The sequence below is a fragment of the Asterias amurensis genome, chromosome 21 (assembly GCF_032118995.1).
Source record: "Asterias amurensis chromosome 21, ASM3211899v1".
Classification (NCBI taxonomy): domain Eukaryota; kingdom Metazoa; phylum Echinodermata; class Asteroidea; order Forcipulatida; family Asteriidae; genus Asterias; species Asterias amurensis.
The window spans coordinates 13832820-13852720 of record NC_092668.1 but is presented as its reverse complement, the minus strand read 5'-3'; the positions used below and the strand labels follow the sequence as shown (position 1 = coordinate 13852720).

The 19901-nt window shown below is 39.6% G+C and overlaps 2 protein-coding genes across 3 annotated transcripts in view; one reads left to right on the top strand and one right to left on the bottom strand.

Moving 5' to 3' along the window:
• Positions 1-7906, bottom strand: part of LOC139953111 (outer mitochondrial transmembrane helix translocase-like) — a 118766-nt gene extending 110860 nt beyond the window's left edge. For both annotated transcript variants that reach the window (XM_071952523.1, XM_071952524.1), the window contains exon 1: positions 7770-7906. The gene's annotated coding sequence lies outside the window, so the exon portion shown is untranslated. The remainder of the gene's footprint in view (positions 1-7769) is intronic.
• A 3118-nt stretch (positions 7907-11024) lies between these two features.
• LOC139953118 (uncharacterized) lies at positions 11025-17855 on the top strand. The gene is made up of 5 exons (XM_071952533.1): positions 11025-11238; positions 12183-14960; positions 15392-15550; positions 15940-16023; positions 16624-17855. Exons 1-5 carry the CDS (start codon positions 11134-11136, stop codon positions 16780-16782), a joined length of 3285 nt encoding a protein of 1094 aa, XP_071808634.1. The 5' UTR covers positions 11025-11133; the 3' UTR covers positions 16783-17855.
• The last annotated feature ends 2046 nt before the right edge of the window (positions 17856-19901 follow it).

Genomic DNA, 19901 nt, shown 5'->3' with positions numbered 1-19901 from the left:
ATTGGATGGACAATTTCAAGGGCTTTCCTCTCGTAAAAAATTACTGCTATGGGAATTTTCAAAGTGAAGCTAGAGGCCAGAGAGTAGACCCGACACACACCGTAAATTGTGGATATTTAGTGCATGATATACACGGCATGTGGTGATTATTGGAGAAAACAAATATATGCGTTGAAAAAAAGCCCGGACTTATAAAAACTTTCAGCTATACTTTTGAATTATTCTGGAACTAAAAACGATAGAGAGACGCAGTTTGTACCTGCGTCATTCTGGCATGTCCCCCAATTCAGATTTCAAAGTTTTAGAGCGACTTCCAGACTTTTTGATACCGAAAAGTAAAAGTAGGCGGCTGTGCTCCGAAACGAACTCAACAAGCCTCCCTATGGAATTTTTGTGCACAGAGAAAATCAAAAGTACAACGGGTCAATTTGACCCAAAATCATTGCTCAATCTAAACAAGTTTAGCACCATTGGATGGACAATTTCAAGGGCTTTCCTCTCGTACAAAAATTACTGCTATGGGAATTTTCAAAGTGAAGCTAGAGGCCAGAGAGTAGACCCGACACACACCGTAAATTGTGGATATTTAATGCATGATATACACGGCATGTGGTGATTATTGGAGAAAACAAATATATGCGTTGAAAAAAAGCCCGGACTTATAAAAACTTTCAGCTATACTTTTGAATTATTCTGGAACTAAAAACGATAGAGAGACGCAGTTTGTACCTGCGTCATTCTGGCATGTCCCCCAATTCAGATTTCAAAGTTTTAGAGCGGCTTCCAGACTTCTTGATACCGAAAATTAAAAGTAGGCAGCTGTGCTCCGAAACGAACTCAACAAGCCTCCCTACGGAATTTTCGTGCACAGAGAAAATCAAAAGTACAACGGGTCAATTTGACCCAAAATCATTGCTCAATCTAAACAAGTTTAGCACCATTGGATGGACAATTTCAAGGGCTTTCCTCTCGTACAAAAATTACTGCTATGGGAATTTTCAACGTGAAGCTAGAGGCCAGAGAGTAGACCCGACACACACCGTAAATTGTGGATATTTAATGCATGATATACACGGCATGTGGTGATTATTGGAGAAAACAAATATATGCGTTGAAAAAAAGCCCGGACTTATAAAAACTTTCAGCTATACTTTTGAATTATTCTGGAACTAAAAACGATAGAGAGACGCAGTTTGTACCTGCGTCATTCTGGCATGTCCCCCAATTCAGATTTCAAAGTTTTAGAGCGGCTTCCAGACTTCTTGATACCGAAAATTAAAAGTAGGCAGCTGTGCTCCGAAACGAACTCAACAAGCCTCCCTACGGAATTTTTGTGCACAGAGAAAATCAAAAGTACAACGGGTCAATTTGACCCGAAATCATTGCTCAATCTAAACAAGTTTAGCACCATTGGATGGACAATTTCAAGGGCTTTCCTCTCGTACAAAAATTACTGCTATGGGAATTTTCAAAGTGAAGCTAGAGGCCAGAGAGTAGACCCGACACACACCGTAAATTGTGGATATTTAATGCATGATATACACGGCATGTGGTGATTATTGGAGAAAACAAATATGTTCGTTGAAAAAAAGCCCGGACTTATAAAAACTTTCAGCTATACTTTTGAATTATTCTGGAACTAAAAACGATAGAGAGACGCAGTTTGTACCTGCGTCATTCTGGCATGTCCCCCAATTCAGATTTCAAAGTTTTAGAGCGGCTTCCAGACTTCTTGATACCGAAAATTAAAAGTAGGCGGCTGTGCTCCGAAACGAACTCAACAAGCCTCCCTACGGAATTTTTGTGCACAGAGAAAATCAAAAGTACAACGGGTCAATTTGACCCGAAATCATTGCTCAATCTAAACAGGTTTAGCACCATTGGATGGACAATTTCAAGGGCTTTCCTCTCGTACAAAAATTACTGCTATGGGGATTTTCAAAATGAAGCTAGAGGCCAGGGAGTAGACCCGACACACACCGTAAATTGTGGATATTTAATGCATGATATACACGGCATGTGGTGATTATTGGAGAAAACAAATATATGCGTTGAAAAAAAGCCCGGACTTATAAAAACTTTCAGCTATACTTTTGAATTATTCTGGAACTAAAAACGATAGAGAGACGCAGTTTGTACCTGCGTCATTCTGGCATGTCCCCCAATTCAGATTTCAAAGTTTTAGAGCGGCTTCCAGACTTCTTGATACCGAAAATTAAAAGTAGGCGGCTGTGCTCCGAAACGAACTCAACAAGCCTCCCTACGGAATTTTTGTGCACAGAGAAAATCAAAAGTACAACGGGTCAATTTGACCCGAAATCATTGCTCAATCTAAACAAGTGTAGCACCATTGGATGGACAATTTCAAGGGCTTTCCTCTCGTACAAAAATTACTGCTATGGGGATTTTCAAAGTGAAGCTAGAGGTCAGAGAGTAGACCCGACACACACCGTAAATTGTGGATATTTAATGCATGATATACACGGCATGTGGTGATTATTGGAGAAAACAAATATATGCGTTGAAAAAAAGCCCGGACTTATAAAAACTTTCAGCTATACTTTTGAATTATTCTGGAACTAAAAACGATAGAGAGACGCAGTTTGTACCTGCGTCATTCTGGCATGTCCCCCAATTCAGATTTCAAAGTTTTAGAGCGGCTTCCAGACTTCTTGATACCGAAAATTAAAAGTAGGCGGCTGTGCTCCGAAACGAACTCAACAAGCCTCCCTACGGAATTTTTGTGCACAGAGAAAATCAAAAGTACAACGGGTCATTTTGACCCAAAATCATTGCTCAATCTAAACAAGTGTAGCACCATTGGATGGACAATTTCAAGGGCTTTCCTCTCGTACAAAAATTACTGCTATGGGGATTTTCAAAGTGAAGCTAGAGGTCAGAGAGTAGACCCGACACACACCGTAAATTGTGGATATTTAATGCATGATATACACGGCATGTGGTGATTATTGGAGAAAACAAATATATGCGTTGAAAAAAAGCCCGGACTTATAAAAACTTTCAGCTATACTTTTGAATTATTCTGGAACTAAAAACGATAGAGAGACGCAGTTTTTACCTGCGTCATTCTGGCATGTCCCCCAATTCAGATTTCAAAGTTTTAGAGCGGCTTCCAGACTTCTTGATACCGAAAATTAAAAGTAGGCGGCTGTGCTCCGAAACGAACTCAACAAGCCTCCCTACGGAGTTTTTGTGTACAGAGAAAATCAAAAGTACAACGGGTCAATTTGACCCAAAATCATTGCTCAATCTAAACAAGTTTAGCACCATTGGATGGACAATTTCAAGTTAATGGGAAATTACACAACCGTACACAACTTGATGGGAACTACACAACCATACACAAGTCAATGGGAAACTACACAACCATACACAAGTCAAAGGGGAAACTACACAACCATACACAAGTCAATGGGAAACTACACAACCATACACAAGTCAATGGGAAACTACACAACCATACACAAGTCAATGGGAAACTACACAACCATATACAAGTCAATGGGAAACTACACAACCATACACATGTCAATGGGAAACTATACACAACCATACACAAGTCAATGGGGAACTACACAACCGTACACAAGTCAATGGGAAACTACACAACCATACACAAGTCATAGGGAAACTACACAACCATACACAAGTCAATGGGGAACTACACAACCGTACACAAGTCAATGGGAAACTACACAACCATACACAAGTCATAGGGAAACTACACAACCATACACAAGTCAATGGGGAACTACACAACCATACACAAGTCAATGGGAAACTACACAACCATACACAAGTCAATGGGAAACTACACAACCATAGACAAGTCAATAGGAAACTACACAACCATACACAAGTCAATAGGAAACTACACAACCATACACAAGTCAATGGGAAACTACACAACCATACACAAGTCAATAGGAAACTACACAACCATACACAAGTCAATAGGAAACTACACAACCATACACAAGTCAATGGGAAACTACACAACCATATACAAGTCAATGGGAAACTACACAACCATACAAAAGTCAATGGGAAACTACACAACCATACACAAGTCAAAGGGAAACTACACAACCATACACAAGTCAATGGGGAACTACACAACCATACACAATTCAATAGGAAACTACACAACCATACACAAGTCAATGGGAAACTACACAACCATACACAAGTCGATGGGAAACTACACAACCATACACAAGTCAACGGGAAACTACACAACCATACACAAGTCAACGGGAAACTACACAACCATACACAAATATATGCGTTGAAAAAAAGCCCGGACTTATAAAAACTTTCAGCTATACCTTTGAATTATTCTGGAACTAAAAACGATAGAGAGACGCAGTTTGTACCTGCGTCATTCTGGCATGTCCCCCAATTCAGATTTCAAAGTTTTAGAGCGGCTTCCAGACTTCTTGATACCGAAAATTAAAAGTAGGCGGCTGTGCTCCGAAACAAACTCAACAAGCCTCCCTACGGAATTTTTGTGCACACAGAAAATCAAAAGTACAACGGGTCAATTTGACCCAAAATCATTGCTCAATCTAAACAAGTTTAGCACCATTGGATGGACAATTTCAAGGGCTTTCCTCTCGTACAAAAATTACTGCTATGGGGATTTTCAAAGTGAAGCTAGAGGCCAGGGAGTAGACCCGACACACACCATAAATTGTGGATATTTAATGCATGATATACACGGCATGTGGTGATTATTGGAGAAAACAAATATATGCGTTGAAAAAAAGCCCGGACTTATAAAAACTTTCAGCTATACTTTTGAACTATTCTGCAACTAAAAACGATAGAGAGACGCAGTTTGTACCTGCGTCATTCTGGCATGTCCCCCAATTCAGATTTCAAAGTTTTAGAGCGGCTTCCAGACTTCTTGATACCGAAAATTAAAAGTAGGCGGCTGTGCTCCGAAACGAACTCAACAAGCCTCCCTACGGAATTTTTGTGCACAGAGAAAATCAAAAGTACAACGGGTCAATTTGACCCAAAATCATTGCTCAATCTAAACAAGTTTAGCACCATTGGATGGACAATTTCAAGGGCTTTCCTCTCGTACAAAAATTACTGCTATGGGGATTTTCAAAATGAAGCTAGAGGCCAGGGAGTAGACCCGACACACACCATAAATTGTGGATATTTAATGCATGATATACACGGCATGTGGTGATTATTGGAGAAAACAAATATATGCGTTGAAAAAAAGCCCGGACTTATAAAAACTTTCAGCTATACTTTTGAATTATTCTGGAACTAAAAACGATAGAGAGACGCAGTTTGTACCTGCGTCATTCTGGCATGTCCCCCAATTCAGATTTCAAAGTTTTAGAGCGGCTTGCAGACTTCTTGATACCGAAAATTAAAAGTAGGCGGCTGTGCTCCGAAACGAACTCAACAAGCCTCCCTACGGAATTTTTGTGCACAGAGAAAATCAAAAGTACAACGGGTCTATTTGACCCAAAATCATTGCTCAATCTAAACACGTTTAGCACCATTGGATGGACAATTTCAAGGGCTTTCCTCTCGTACAAAAATTACTGCTATGGGGATTTTCGAAATGAAGCTAGAGGCCAGAGAGTAGACCCGACACACACCGTAAATTGTGGATATTTAATGCATGATATACACGGCATGTGGTGATTATTGGAGAAAACAAATATATGCGTTGAAAAAAAGCCCGGACTTATAAAAACTTTCAGCTATACTTTTGAACTATTCTGGAACTAAAAACGATAGAGAGACGCAGTTTGTACCTGCGTCATTCTGGCATGTCCCCCAATTCAGATTTCAAAGTTTTATGGCAGCTTCCAGACTTCTTGATACCGAAAATTACAAGTAGGCGGCTGTGCTCCGAAACAAACCCGTAGTTAATTTTACATTTAATTATATATCTATGTCTCATTCAGGTTGTGTCACGTGCAAAACCTGAATAAGCACAGGTGCCAGCTCGCGTGTCACGCCCATTTAAAGGCAGTGGACACTTTCTTTGGTAATTACTTATCGGATATAGCCATTTTCAAGGTATTTCTTCTTGTACTAATTTTAATGATATGAAATTTTTCTAAGCGGGGCCAGCAGCCAGATATTAGACCTGCACCACCTCAAAGTTGTATACATGGGCTTTACACAAAAAGCCGACAATTTTTTTGTTGAATGGTTTTAAAAATAAATCTGAGCCGAACTCTTCAAATGACTCTGAAATTAAACATGCTAGAGACTCTACCTGGCACATCCCTGCATCCGAATTGTAAAAGTTTTAGGGCGGCTTGGACAATAGTTCTTGAAAAAAAAACAAGTAAGTGGGAATCAGAACTGTGCTCAACAGCCTCCCAAAAGGGATTTTTGTGCACAGAGCTGTTCAATAAAAGATCACAGATTTATTAAGGTCATGCCCAATCTCTACAAGTTTACCGCGTCATCGGTTGGCCATACGTACACCCGATTTATTCCGGGACGAATTTAGTCGTTTTCCTTTGTACATATATGCTAAGTTACTGGTTGAAATGGAGTGATAACAATGCTGTACATTCTCTGTGATCAAACACAAGGGCTTGGCCACAAAACATCGGTATTTCTCATGCTTAAAAGGTACTGTGCCATCTATATAGCCAAAGGAATGTGAAACGTTAAGTGTTTAACTCTAACTGGTACAATAGATTGTATAATGGCTATAGAACTAATTCTGGCCAAAAGACTAAGCTCAGGACTATCTTCAAACCAAATTTGAGTTTGAGTTACATTTACGTTGTGTTAATTATAATATCGCCATTCTTTGGCCCAAGTCAGATGCTCTTCACCCAAGCTACTTATTGAACTATATGGAGGTTTATTGGGTTAGAGTCAAGCCAAAGAATTGGGAAAGTTTCCGAAAGGCGCCACCACTTATTAATTTGATATGAAATGATATAGTATCTAATTTACCTCAATGATGTCCCTTTTTGTAAAAATGAGTGAAAAAGTGGTGGCGCCATATGGAAAGTTATCCAAAGAATTTGCCCGCATTGTCATCTTGATGTCGAAACAGAAATCCGTTTCAAATTGCCCATTAAACAACGACCTTATGAATATTATGTTGGTTTATGTTATAAATAAATACTAAGACTTTTAATTTCTTGGTAGGGAAGATAGATGTAAGGTTTTTTTTTATGGACACTCCTGATGAAGCTATAATTCATTGCGTGGCAAAGTATGTCTTTTTATTTACCGTTTAAAAAAATCAAACTGTGTGAACAAGGCTTTACCAATGTATGATTTTAGTTAAAGGAACACGTTGACTTTGATCAGTCGATTTGGTCTTTGAAAAGCGTTTGTAAGCGTTTTTTATAAAATACATATGATTAGAAATATATTTTTAAAGTAGAACATAATGATCCACACAAGTATCACTCTAAGTAACCACTCATTGCGTGGTTTTCCTTTTATAACTTGTCGACAAACACGGTCGGCCATTTTTGGGAGTCAAAATATTTTGCTTCCATAAATGGCCGACCGTGTTAGTTCGTCAAGTAATGGAAAAACCACGCAAATGTGTGTGGATCATTGTATTCTACTTTAAAAACATCTTTCCAAACCATTTTGCATTTTATAACAAACTGTTACACACGCTTTTCAAAGACCAACTCGACCGATCCAAGGCAACATGTTCCTTTCACACTCCTTTCCTTATGACTGTCTTGAGTATATAGACAGGCGGGGTACGGCTTACAACAGCTTACCACTTGCTGAGTTAGACACGTCCTGCCGTGTTCAGACGCTATCACTCGGCGCTCAAAATGGCGGCAAACTTCACTGTTTCAGCTCTCCTTCAGACGCATTTCCTGGTCGTATATCCATGCATGTTCTGCATCAGTCCATAGACAGGTTTTGGTGATCATTGCTGCCTTCTTGTGACGGATGCTAAGACCTTTGATGAAGCTGAACAGTATACTGTCAGAGTTTGTCACGCCTTGGCAGACCACTCCCAACTGGCGTATATGAGCCAAGAGAAAAATGGCGGTAAAAGGGTCTTGTGTGGAGATGCGTCATGGCCCCTTGTGGAATGACACGCCTTGCACCGCGGTGTTGAGATTCATGTGTTAATGACCTGAAACATTTCAAGCATACTCTGTTTAATCAAGATGAGCACAACTCGTCAAAAGTCATCGAAAAAGTAAATGAACAAATATAGACATGAATGAAATATAATAATTGTACCTGTTTGTAACCTGTGAGTGGGGGACAAAATTAAGAAGTCGTTGTAAGTGCTGAAATTAAAGGCAATGAACACTTTTGGTAATTCTCAAAATAATTATTAGCATAAAACCTTTCTTGGTTAAATGAGTTATGGGGAGAGGCTGATAGTATAACACAATGTGAGAAACAGCTCCCTCAGAAGTAACGTAGTTTTCAAGAAAGAATTAACTTTCCACGAATTTGATTAAAGGCACTGGGGTGGATTTCACAAAGGCAGTCCTAGTCTAGTACTTAGGGCTAGTCCAAGGCAATGCTAAGAGATAGGACCAGTCCTAAGTTAGGACCAGTAACTCATCCTAACTTAGGACTGGTCCTATCTCTTAGCATTGCCTAGGACTAGTCCTAAGTTACTACCTTTGTGAAATCCACCCCTGTACACGTTTGGTAAATTGTCAAAGACCCGTGTTCTCACTTGGTGTATCCCATCATATAGCATACAATAACAAGCCTGTAAAAATTTGGGCTCAATCGGTCATCGAAGTTGCGAAGTTACGAATTTTTGTGCTTTCAGCGTTCTCAAAAACTATGTTATTTCAGAGGAAGTCGTTTCCCACACTGTTTTACACTATCAACAGCTCTCCACCAATGCTCGATTACCAAGTCAGTTTTTAAGTTAATAATTTGTTTTGAGAAATTACCAAACGTGTACCTTCCCTTTAAGAGACCTCAAAATTAGATTTTGTATTTGAGGTCTCGAAATCAAGGATCAAAGCACACATCTCTGTGTGACTAGGGTGTTTTTTCTTTCACAGTTATCTCGCAACTCCGACGACCAATCGAGCTCAAATTTTCACAGGTATTTTTTTTTATGCATATTATGTTGAGATACACCAAGTGAGAACACTGGTCTTTGACAATTACCAATAGTGTCCAGTGTCTTTAAATAAATTGTTAGAGTAAAAATCGATGCATGGTGTAAAAGTTTCCATCAGTGCACAACTAAGCACAACTAACTTGTAAGCGCAAAAAAATAGTAAGTTGCCGGACTTTTAGACCGTACGGCAGAGTCTTTCTCGAGGGTTGAGGTAGTCTTGGTTCCAAGACCATTGGTGTTGCGAGGTCACACACAACCAACGTTCCGATTTTGCACGGCAAAAACTGTACACGCTTGTAATGAACGAATGCTAGCGGGCGCTCTGTTTCTCTGATTTAGATCTCACACAGACTCTAGACATGGTGAGGCCGTGTCCGAAACGGCGACTTCGGCTACAGCTACGGCTAGATCGCGCGCGTCTGCTATTCTTCAACACTGGTAGACGCGCTGATCTAGACGTAGCTGTAGATCTAAATCAGAGAAACAGAGCGCCCGCTAGCGTTCGTCCATTACAAGCGTGTACAGTTTTTGCCGTGCATAATCGGAACGTTGGTTGTGTGTGACCGCGCAACACCAATGGTCTTGGAACCAAGACTACATTACCTGTGGCGAATGTTCCCGTCCGTCAACAGACGGTCGTTTGCGTGGAAACAAAGTATAGGCAGAAACCATTTTCTCAAAAATACCTCTCAAAAAACGTTAAATATCCAGAGGATGTACGGAGGAATTTTGTTTAAACTTTCAGAAATGAAAGATCTATCCCTAATCATAACATTCAGTAAAAGAAATCAGAGGATGAACGATAATTTTTTTTCACATTATGTCGATGTTTATAGCCATTTTAGGGGTGACGTTTTGTAACAAAACTCCTGCCTGGATCCATTCATAAACGTTGGCCGCTGCAATAAGCAAACGGAAAATTTCGGTAAAATGTTTAAGCATTTTATGTAAAACTAACCAGTTTGACAATTGAAAATGCTCTTACAATAAGTACTGTTATGTTTTCAGTGCTGTTAAAGAGAGCATTTCAGCGGTAGTCATGTTATCTGTTCTTGTTTAATATTGTCATCACCTATTTTTAAAATGGAGTGTACCCAAAACGCGCTAGCAAATGATTGCGCAATACCCCTTACGCCCCCCCCCCCGATATCTCCAGAAAAAAAACTCATGCTGCATTATTGTTCAAGAGAGGGCGCTATTTACTCTAGATTGCGACATCATTTTCTGCTTGACCTCTGCACATGACCTCTGCATAACAAAAATAGTCGGAGACGATTCTTTTGTTTTATTCGAATATGAGAATCGATACTACTTCCTCTGTTGCAAGGGCAAACTCTCGTAGGGCGGGCGGGGTTCAGTTCCTGTATGGGGTGGGAGTTTAGTTCGTTTGAGAACATCAAATAAAAACTCATTTGTTGAAAAATATTGACTGAAACCACAATTTTAACACGAATTAAACAACAAAGCATGGTACGTGTTGGGCTTGGGCTAATATGGGATTTTCTTGCATTCTTGCAGAATTAATAAAATACAAACATGCAGAAAAGTTTGTCAGCGAAAATAGAAAAATGACCGAACCAAACTCTTTTAAAAAGTGTGGCATCATTTTTTTTTTCTCTCTAGAAAATAGAATAAGCTGTTGCTAACAACTTACCAACAAAAAGGATCACCTAAGTGTATAAAAAAAATCATAATGGCATGAAGTTTCAACCCTAGCAGAGTTTTTCTCGAGAAGGCTAAAAAAACGTCTACATAGATGGCATTGATTGATATTGATTGCTCCATGGTTTGAGAAGAAAAAGGTTACGTGTTGATTTTGTGGGAGGAGCTTCGAGTAGTTTCCAAAATCGATTCTTTATCGTTGCAATTTGTGATTAGTCGGATTTCAACGTTTCAACAATCGACTCCACACATGCCGCAAGCGCACGTTGTGCTTTAATTTTTCTTGGTCTTTGGAAAACCACGTGTGTTCAGGACTTGTACACGAACTTTTTTGAGCAACTTTGTAAGTCAAAGAAAAGCAATTGTCCAGAATGAGTACTACGGTTCCCAGTCGGTTGTTCTCGTATATTTACGGGTTTCTGACGGAGAATAAGTTGAAGAAAACGGCTAAAGCGCTTCAGCAGGAGACTGGATCGGTAAGTATTTGGCGACGCGTCGGTTTGCCCAGTTTCCGGACAAACTGATCATAAATTATTTTGTTGTATTCCTACTGTTTTATCAATGACAACAATGTTGCTTTATATGAAAAGACGTCTCATTTCATGTGTTATTTTGTTCGTAATTTACAGCTTGTACTAATTGTTTGTGATACTTATGATTTATAATGATTGAACTTTGAATTGATTTACAAACATAATTTATTATAAACAGACGATATACAAATTGTATTAAAAATTCAATTTACAAATTATTAAATTTAATTAATATTTTTCACTCAATTAACATGTCATGACTCATTGTCTTTGATTTGAATTTAAATCATTGTATTAAAAATGTGCAATGGAAAATTGAATGAAGATTTATGCAACTGTCATCAGGTCATTTGAACAATTTGATTTCGTAAAACTGTTGTTTATTTTTTTTTTGTGGAAAAATGAATTTGAATGTTTTGTTGTGTAGTTGTTGTTTGTTGTTTAATTGTTGTTTGTTGAAGTGTGTGTTTATTTGGTTTGTTGTTTACATGTTTGTTAGTTGGAATGTGTTGATGTTTTCTCAACTTTAATAATTGGTCAATCACTTAAATTGGATAACTTTCCGTATGGCGCCACCACTTTTCCACTCATTTTTACAAAAAGGGATATCTCATTGAGGTAAATTAGATACTATTTTATTTCATATCGAATGAAAAAGTGTTGGCGCCATACGGAAACTTTTCCCTAAAATTTTGTAGACTTGACTTTACATTACAGTCACAGGGTGGTTAGTTGCAAATAATCATCACCCTTTATCCTTTTTCGACAATCAGAGTTACATTATTGCAACTGATTCCTTGTTGGACTGGAGATTGGTTTGGAAACATTTACTGTTTAGATTGTTTTCATTTGAGAATAATGTGAGTTTTTTCTTGCTCTTTCAACAGCCCATTAATGCACCGAAAAATGAAGATGCTAACTTGATGCAAATTCTGAAAACGTATGACTTGGTCTCTCCGACAAAAGGAGGCAAGCGCAAAGCCAAATCCAGCGAATCCTTAGAGGAATCAGCCACCAAGAAACAGAAGACCACACCGACAAAGGTCACACCGACAAAGAAGACTCCGTCGAAAAACACACCGGCCAAGACCACTAAAACACCAGCAAAGTCGCCCAAAGGTCCACCAGCCAAAAAGCTTAAGAAACAGGTCTCTAGCTCTGAGGACGATTCCAGCTCAGACTCTGAAGAAGAGAAGACGGCCAAGAACCCAGCCCCCAAAACACCCGCCAAAACACCCCTAGCAAAATCTCCCCCAAGCTCTGATTCTGTTTCAAGTTCCGACTCTGACTCTGAAAGTGAAGCGGAAACTAAGAAGCCAGTCACACCTAAACCAAAACCCCAAAAGACTCCAGTGAAGGGTAAACCCAAAGCCGATTCATCAAGTTCTGATGGTTCGAGTTCAGAGAGTGAGGCGGAAGTCGCAGCAAAAAAGCCGATGGTGGTTGCAAAACCAAAAACACCAGCAAAGAAACAGATTAGTAAAGAGGAGTCCTCCAGTTCAGACTCTAGTTCAGATTCCGACAGCGACGATGAATCATCCAAGAAGCCAGTTGTAACAAAACAAGTGAAGAAAACTCCGCAGCCAGCAAAGAAAGTACCTGCGAAGAAAACGGCCGATTCCTCTTCAAGCTCTGAAGACTCTAGTGATGATGAAGAAAACACAACCACAAAGAAACCGCCTGTCAAAGCGACGATGAAGCCAGCAGCCAAATCTCCGGCAGCCAAAGTGAAAGAGGCATCCTCCAGTTCAGATGATTCCAGCTCAGATTCTGAAGATGAGAAAACCAAAAAACCTGCCTCAGCTAAATCTACCCCAGTAGCAAAACCAGCCCCTAAAGCTCAGACTAAAAAACAAGCTGCAAAAAAAGATTCAAGCTCGGACGATTCAAGCTCAGATGATTCTAGCTCAGATTCCGAAGATGAGAAAGCAAAAAAAACTGCCTCAGCTAAATCTACCCCAGTAGCAAAACCAGCCCCTAAAGCTCAGACTAAAAAACAAGCCGCAAAAAAAGATTCAAGCTCGGACGATTCAAGCTCGGATGATTCTAGCTCAGATTCCGAAGATGAGAAAGCAAAAAAAAATGCCTCAGCTAAATCTACCCCAGTAGCAAAACCAGCCCCTAAAGCTCAGACTAAAAAACAAGCCGCAAAAAAAGATTCAAGCTCGGACGATTCAAGCTCAGATGATTCTAGCTCAGATTCCGAAGATGAGAAAGCAAAAAAACCTGCCCCAGCTAAGTCTACCCCAGCTAAACCAACCCCCAAAGCATCCGTTCAGAAACCAAAACAAGCCACAAAGAAAGATTCAAGCTCTGAAGATTCAAGCTCAGATGATTCAAGCTCGGAGTCTGAAGACGATGAGGCAAAGAAACCTACTCCAGCGAAGTCAACCCCAGCTAAACCAGCCTCCAAAACACCCACTCCGAAAGCAAAACAAGCCGCAAAGAAAGATTCAAGCTCGGAAGATTCAAGCTCAGAGTCTGAAGACGATAAGGCAAAGAAACCAACTCCAGCGAAGTCAACCCCAGCTAAACCAGCCTCCAAAACACCCACTCCGAGAGCAAAACAAGCCCCCAAAAAAGATTCAAGCTCAGATGATTCAAGCTCAGAGTCTGAAGATGAAAAAGCAAAGAAACCAACTCCAGCAAAGTCAACCCCAGCCTCAAAAACGCCCACTCCGAAACCAAAACAAGCCACAAAGAAAGATTCAAGCTCAGAAGATTCAAGCTCGGACAGTTCTAGCTCGGAGTCTGAAGATGAAAAAGTAAAGAAACCTACTCCAGCAAAGTCGACCCCAGCTAAACCAGCTTCAAAAACACCCACTCCGAAAAAAACCACAAAGAAAGACTCATCAAGTTCAGACGATTCAAGTTCAGAAGATTCCAGCTCCGAATCAGAGGATGAGAAAACAAAGAAACCAACCCCAGCCAAATCAACACCAAAAGCACTCCCTTCAAAACAAAAAGCTGCAAAGAAAGATTCAAGTTCAGACGATTCGAGTTCGGAATCCGATTCTGCTGAAGATGCTAAGAAACCCTCGCAGCCTGTAAAGAAAACAACGCAGAAGAAAGTTCCAGCAGCTAAACCCACTAAGAAAGACGCCAGCTCGAGTTCCGAAGATGACAGCGATAGCTCAAGCTCTGACGATGACAACAAAAAGACCAAAGCCCCCACTGCGAAAACAGTCACAAAAGCTACCTCGCAATCAAAATCGGCAAAGGCCAAGAAAGATTCATCCAGCTCAGAAGATTCCAGCTCGGAGAGTGAAGCTGAAACTAAGAAAAAGCCTGCTGTCGTTAAACCTACTCAAAACTCCAAAACCAAGAAACCAGTGAAAGCGGAAAGCTCCAGCAGCGACAGTAGCTCGGATGACTCAAGCGATGAAAGTGATGCGGAGAAGAAACCTGCCCCTAAAAAGCAGACCCCTAAAACTTCTAAGACCAAAGCAGAGTCCTCAAGCTCTGACGATTCCAGCTCGTCCGAGAGTGAAGCGGAGGCAAAGAAAACAGTCAAGACAAGAAAGATAACACCCGCGCAGACCCCCACAAAAGGCCTGAATGGTAAGATTGCGAAGACAAATGGTAAAGACAGCGACAGCAGCTCAGATGAGTCAAGCTCCGACAGCGACGGAGAGAAAGTGGGGATGAAGAAAGTTTTAACAAAGGTCAGTTAGAAGCAACTTTTACTTTTCACTTAATTAAAAAACTCTAAATCAACCCAAGTAGCAAAAGCAGCACAGACTTAAAAAAAAACAGCCGCAAAAAAGATTCATCGAGTTAATAGAAGATTCAAGTTCGGAGTCCAAAGTTGATAAAGCAAAGAAACCTACCAGAGCTAAGTCTACCTCAGCTAAACCAACCCCCAAAAGCACTTTTCACTTACTTTAAATCCTCTGTCACATAATGTTTCAAAAGTTTCCCATAGACTTAAAGATTTGTGACTGGGAATGCTGTTGCAAAATGAAAATGGCCTTGCCCTCTCAAAGATGAAATTCCAGGCCTAAATTATTTTAAAAAGTTCAAGTGTCAACTTTCAGATATGCAAATGATATTCATACAGTGTGATATTAATGGTGTTCCTGTTTTACATCAACAGAAGAAGTCCAAGTCAGCTTCATCATCATCATCATCTTCAAGTGATGACAGTAGCGACGATGAAGACAGTAAACCGGCCAACAAGACTCTCCCGAATCCTTCCCCAGTCACTCCATCTCAACCAAAGATGAAACAAACCCCTGCAACTGTACCACGAGTAGTAAGTCAAACAAATGTTTATTCTTTTAGAAGCAACTTCACAGATTCTTGTACCCAATTTCATGGCTCTGCTTACAGTAAACATTTTCTACTTACAATCACAATTTTCCGCTTACTGTGCAAGTGTCTATATCTGCTTTCTGCCGAATACAACATTGGACAGTTTTTTAAACCTAGACATGACCTTTACTTTGACTTCTCTGCGTGAATGGAAGTAGGTAAAAACTTGTGGCTGTTTGCGGCCGCTATGGGTGTTTAAGTTTCAAGCTGCTTTTGGCCTCTCAGGTCTCTGAAGGGTTAACGTTAAAATTCCAGATTGTTGGTTGGAGGCATTTATTTTCTTCATTTTTTCATAATTATTTATTTTTGTATTTTCTTTCTTTCGCGCAGAACAGGCCCGCCCCCTTCAGGAGGGTAAAAGAAGAGGATCATGTGATCGACCCAAGACTTCAAGATAACTCCTTTGATGCAAAGGTAATACAAATTTAAACAATAACAACTATTTTACAAAGAGCCTTCTACGAGCGTCTTCAATCACTGACCATATTTCCAGACAGTATTATGAAGTAAGAGACTTATTTTTATGTAACGCCTTGTTTTGTTTACCATGAGCTGTGGCGCATTCAGCAGCCAATGCTGGGGCAAAACCCCTTCTCTTAGCAATAAGTATAACTAGGTTCTTTTACGTGCATAACATAACACACAGGACCTACGGCTTAACGTCCCATCCAAAGGGCAAAGCGGTTAAAGTATACTTCACGGAGGCAACAAAGGCGATTGCCTCCGTTTCCCCTGGTCATTGCCTTGGTGCCCTTGAAATGCTCCAGTACAAATTTGCAATTTCATCATAGGGTGCCCTTTACCAAAATGCCTTGGTGCCCTTGCCCTTTCAAAAACGAAGCATACAGCCCTGGTCTTGCTCGAGGACACAAGTGTCGAGACCAGGACTCAAACCCACACTTGGCTGTTCAGAAACACCACAACACGATGCTGTTTTATAAAACCCATTTGCAATCTACAAGGTACAAATTGATGTCATTGTTAAACATAATTTTCATCTTGATTCTTCAACAGAAAGGCTCGTACGGATCATGGGGCGACAAAGCCAACAAAGATCTCAGGGTTGTGCGAGGGAAAGCGTTCCGCCACGAGAAAACAAAAAAGAAGAGAGGAAGCTACCGCGGGGGGCAGATTTCGCAGAATGTCAACTCCATCAAATTTGACAGCGACTAGAAATAAAAAGTAGGATTTATCCAAATGTTGTTTTTACCCGTATTATCTGTCGTTAGTGTAGGATGTAACGAGCCTGTATGCTTTGTTTGTGAAAGGGCACGGGCATCAAGGCTTTTTCTCCTTGTTAAAGGGCACCCTATGAGGAAAATGTTAATTTCTTCAATCGCAATTCAAGGGCACCAAGGCATGACATGGGAGCACAGAGGCAACACTTTTGTTGTCTCTGTGAAGTATTTTATCAGGTCTGATGTAATTCGCAGGTGGCACTTGTTGCGGTAAATTTTTCGCCCAAAATGTAGTGACACATCTTTTTGATAAGTTTCTTAATTTTTTTTTTTTTTTTATTGTAAAGTGTTTTACTTATTTTGAATTTAATTTTTTCTTTTCTGGAAGCAAACATCTAGAGTGAATTATCTGATATGCCCTCTAGTAGACAAAACAGTTTCAGAATTTTATAAATCATGATTTTGGAGGATTGCATTTGGTTTTTGATGGCAACTGTTAACAGAGGAAATGTACATATTGAGTAAAAAGTCATTTTCTTTTTTTTCTTTTGTTGCTTTTTCCTGGAACGAAAAACAAAAGTTATTTGTTATGTACAGCACTTAGATGAATACTCTAGTTTTAAAATATGGGTTAAAAGTGAAGCATAAATGTAAATTGTTTATAACACGGAGCAAGGTCTGTTGTCAGCACATGGCTGAAAAAGTTGAGGGCAAAAAAAATGCAAACCTTAAATTACCAATAATGGTTGTTAGCATGTGCTAAAACGCACCAAGAGGGCATTGCAACAAAACAGCTCCCTCGCTTGAGGAGGGTGAAGTGAAAACGCTTTTTGGTGTGTGGGACTTTCGGCCTCGAGTTGAGATTTGTAAATGCTTATAAGGGTGGGGCCTAATGAAAGGGGGGGGCTGTTATCAATAGTTAAGCTCATTATTTATTCCACTTCATTCAGCATTTTTGTAGAGCTTGGTAACGGACAAAACAAAATTGGGATTTCACAAATTGTTATCAAAAACTTGACACTCGTTAGATTAATAAATAAGAACCATAAGATATCTTGCTTATATTAATACCATCTGTGTGTCCATTTATTTACTTGAGAATTGTTTACAATACTGTGGTGTTGTTGACAAACATTGTTTACTACGGAAACCTAACATGAGAAACGTGACTTCACTAAAAGGTTGCTTCTTCATTTTGGTCCTCAATGAACGCTATGGTACAGAAAGTTTCTTGCAAGGGGTTGTACTCAAGCTTGATTGTACTCCTTGGTAAAAGCGGTTCGTAAATGGATCTTTACTTAGAATTCGAGAAGACAAAACTTGGAGTTCCAGCTTGTTGATTTCAGTGATTTTGATTTTAATCATGGACCTCTGTTAGCGGAATACCCACAATAATTTATATGTAATAATATATCCCTGGGATGACAATGTAGGTATTATACAAGACTAATAATGAGCAAAAGACCTGTTTAAATTTAGTCAGAAAGCTTACTGATTCCGAAGTTCATAATCGGAACCATTTTTTCTGTGAAAATATCTCCCTCTGAAATGAAGTCATATTTTAGAAAAAGGTATCTAAAAAACCTTAAAGTCACCTGGAAATAGATTTTTTCTTCTTTCAAACATAAGAGTATATGCTTACGAACAATAAAACAATTTTTTTAGTAATTGTTTGTCATGATTTATATGTTTAAAAAATATATAAAGTTGTTTGGGGAGCTGACTCCGCCTACCCCTTTTGTGACGTCATTCAAAGCAGACTTTGCCTGCAATGCGTATAGTAAACACCCATGCAAAGTACATGTACGTCCAAGTCGTGAGTTGGTACATTTCAAAAAGTGTTTTTCTGCATTCAGCAGCAATACACCTGGTCGGCATTTTTTTTTTGAAACGTACAAACTCACGACTTGGTCCAAACATGTACTTTGCAATTGTGTTTACTATACGCATTACAGGCAAAGTCTGCCTCGATTGACGTCACGAACAGCGCCTTCTCGGGTCGGGGTCTACTCTTAAATTTGTAAATAACATAAGAACTGATTTTTTAAAACCTTAGTTAACTGTTTATTCACATTCAACTCATCAAAACACATATTAGTGACAAAAGCTGTATTTTGAAAAAATACACTTCCAGGTGACTTTAAATATACACAAGAGCTAATTTTGGTTGTTACCACCAACATGTTTCTTCACCATTTTTTCCAAGACTTGCATAACAGATAAATCCCAAATGTTCACATGTTTGTTAGTTCATAAACTATTTTGTCAGCTCCACCAATCCCGTATAATACCATCAATGAAACAAACATGGTGCCTTTCCTACAGTACCATAAAGGGACCCGACTTAATCTTGCCAACCAATGCTATCTCCATATACACACTCGGGTTATCCTAACCCGAGACCAATTTCACAGAGTGTCTGGTAAGCATAATTTGGGTTGTGCTTAGCTATTGTTCACGCTTAAGCAGTTCTATGAAATTGGGCCCTGGTTAGGAAGTACAAATCCATCCTTAAGATAAACAACAATAGCCCAACAAACTCAAGAGGGAGCAATTCATGTACAAGAGGCAAAGCAAGAGAGAGTTGCAACAGGGAGGACCAGTTTTCTTGGGTCATGTGGTTTACTGGATGCCACTTCTGGTCCAAAGGTAGCACAACCCAATGTGCAGTCTCATATTGCACCCTGTACCTATACACCAGTGCATTATTTTGGACACTATATGGCTGTTAATCGCAAGCAGTCGCAACTCTCTCAATACACAGCCTTTCACCCTAATTTAAATATCAAACCCTTCTGGAGTACAAACTTCAGAGGGAGCCCTTCATGATGAAGAGGATTCCTGTACTGTGTGCGATCCCAGATGATTTGGGGTAAATCGTGTACAATTACTCGGACAAAAATCTTTGAAAAGTACATTTTAGTACATATCTTGGAGGAAATTCTTCTAGATTATAGAATCACAGTTCTTTGTAAATTCATCCGTTTTAAAAGCAACTTCAAGATGGCCTTAGTGTCATTGTTCAAGGATTTTATCTAATCTTCCACTGATTATTAACGTCTAAAAAAATATTCCATTGCGTAGTTGAGAACAAGGAATTCATTTTGAAGTGAA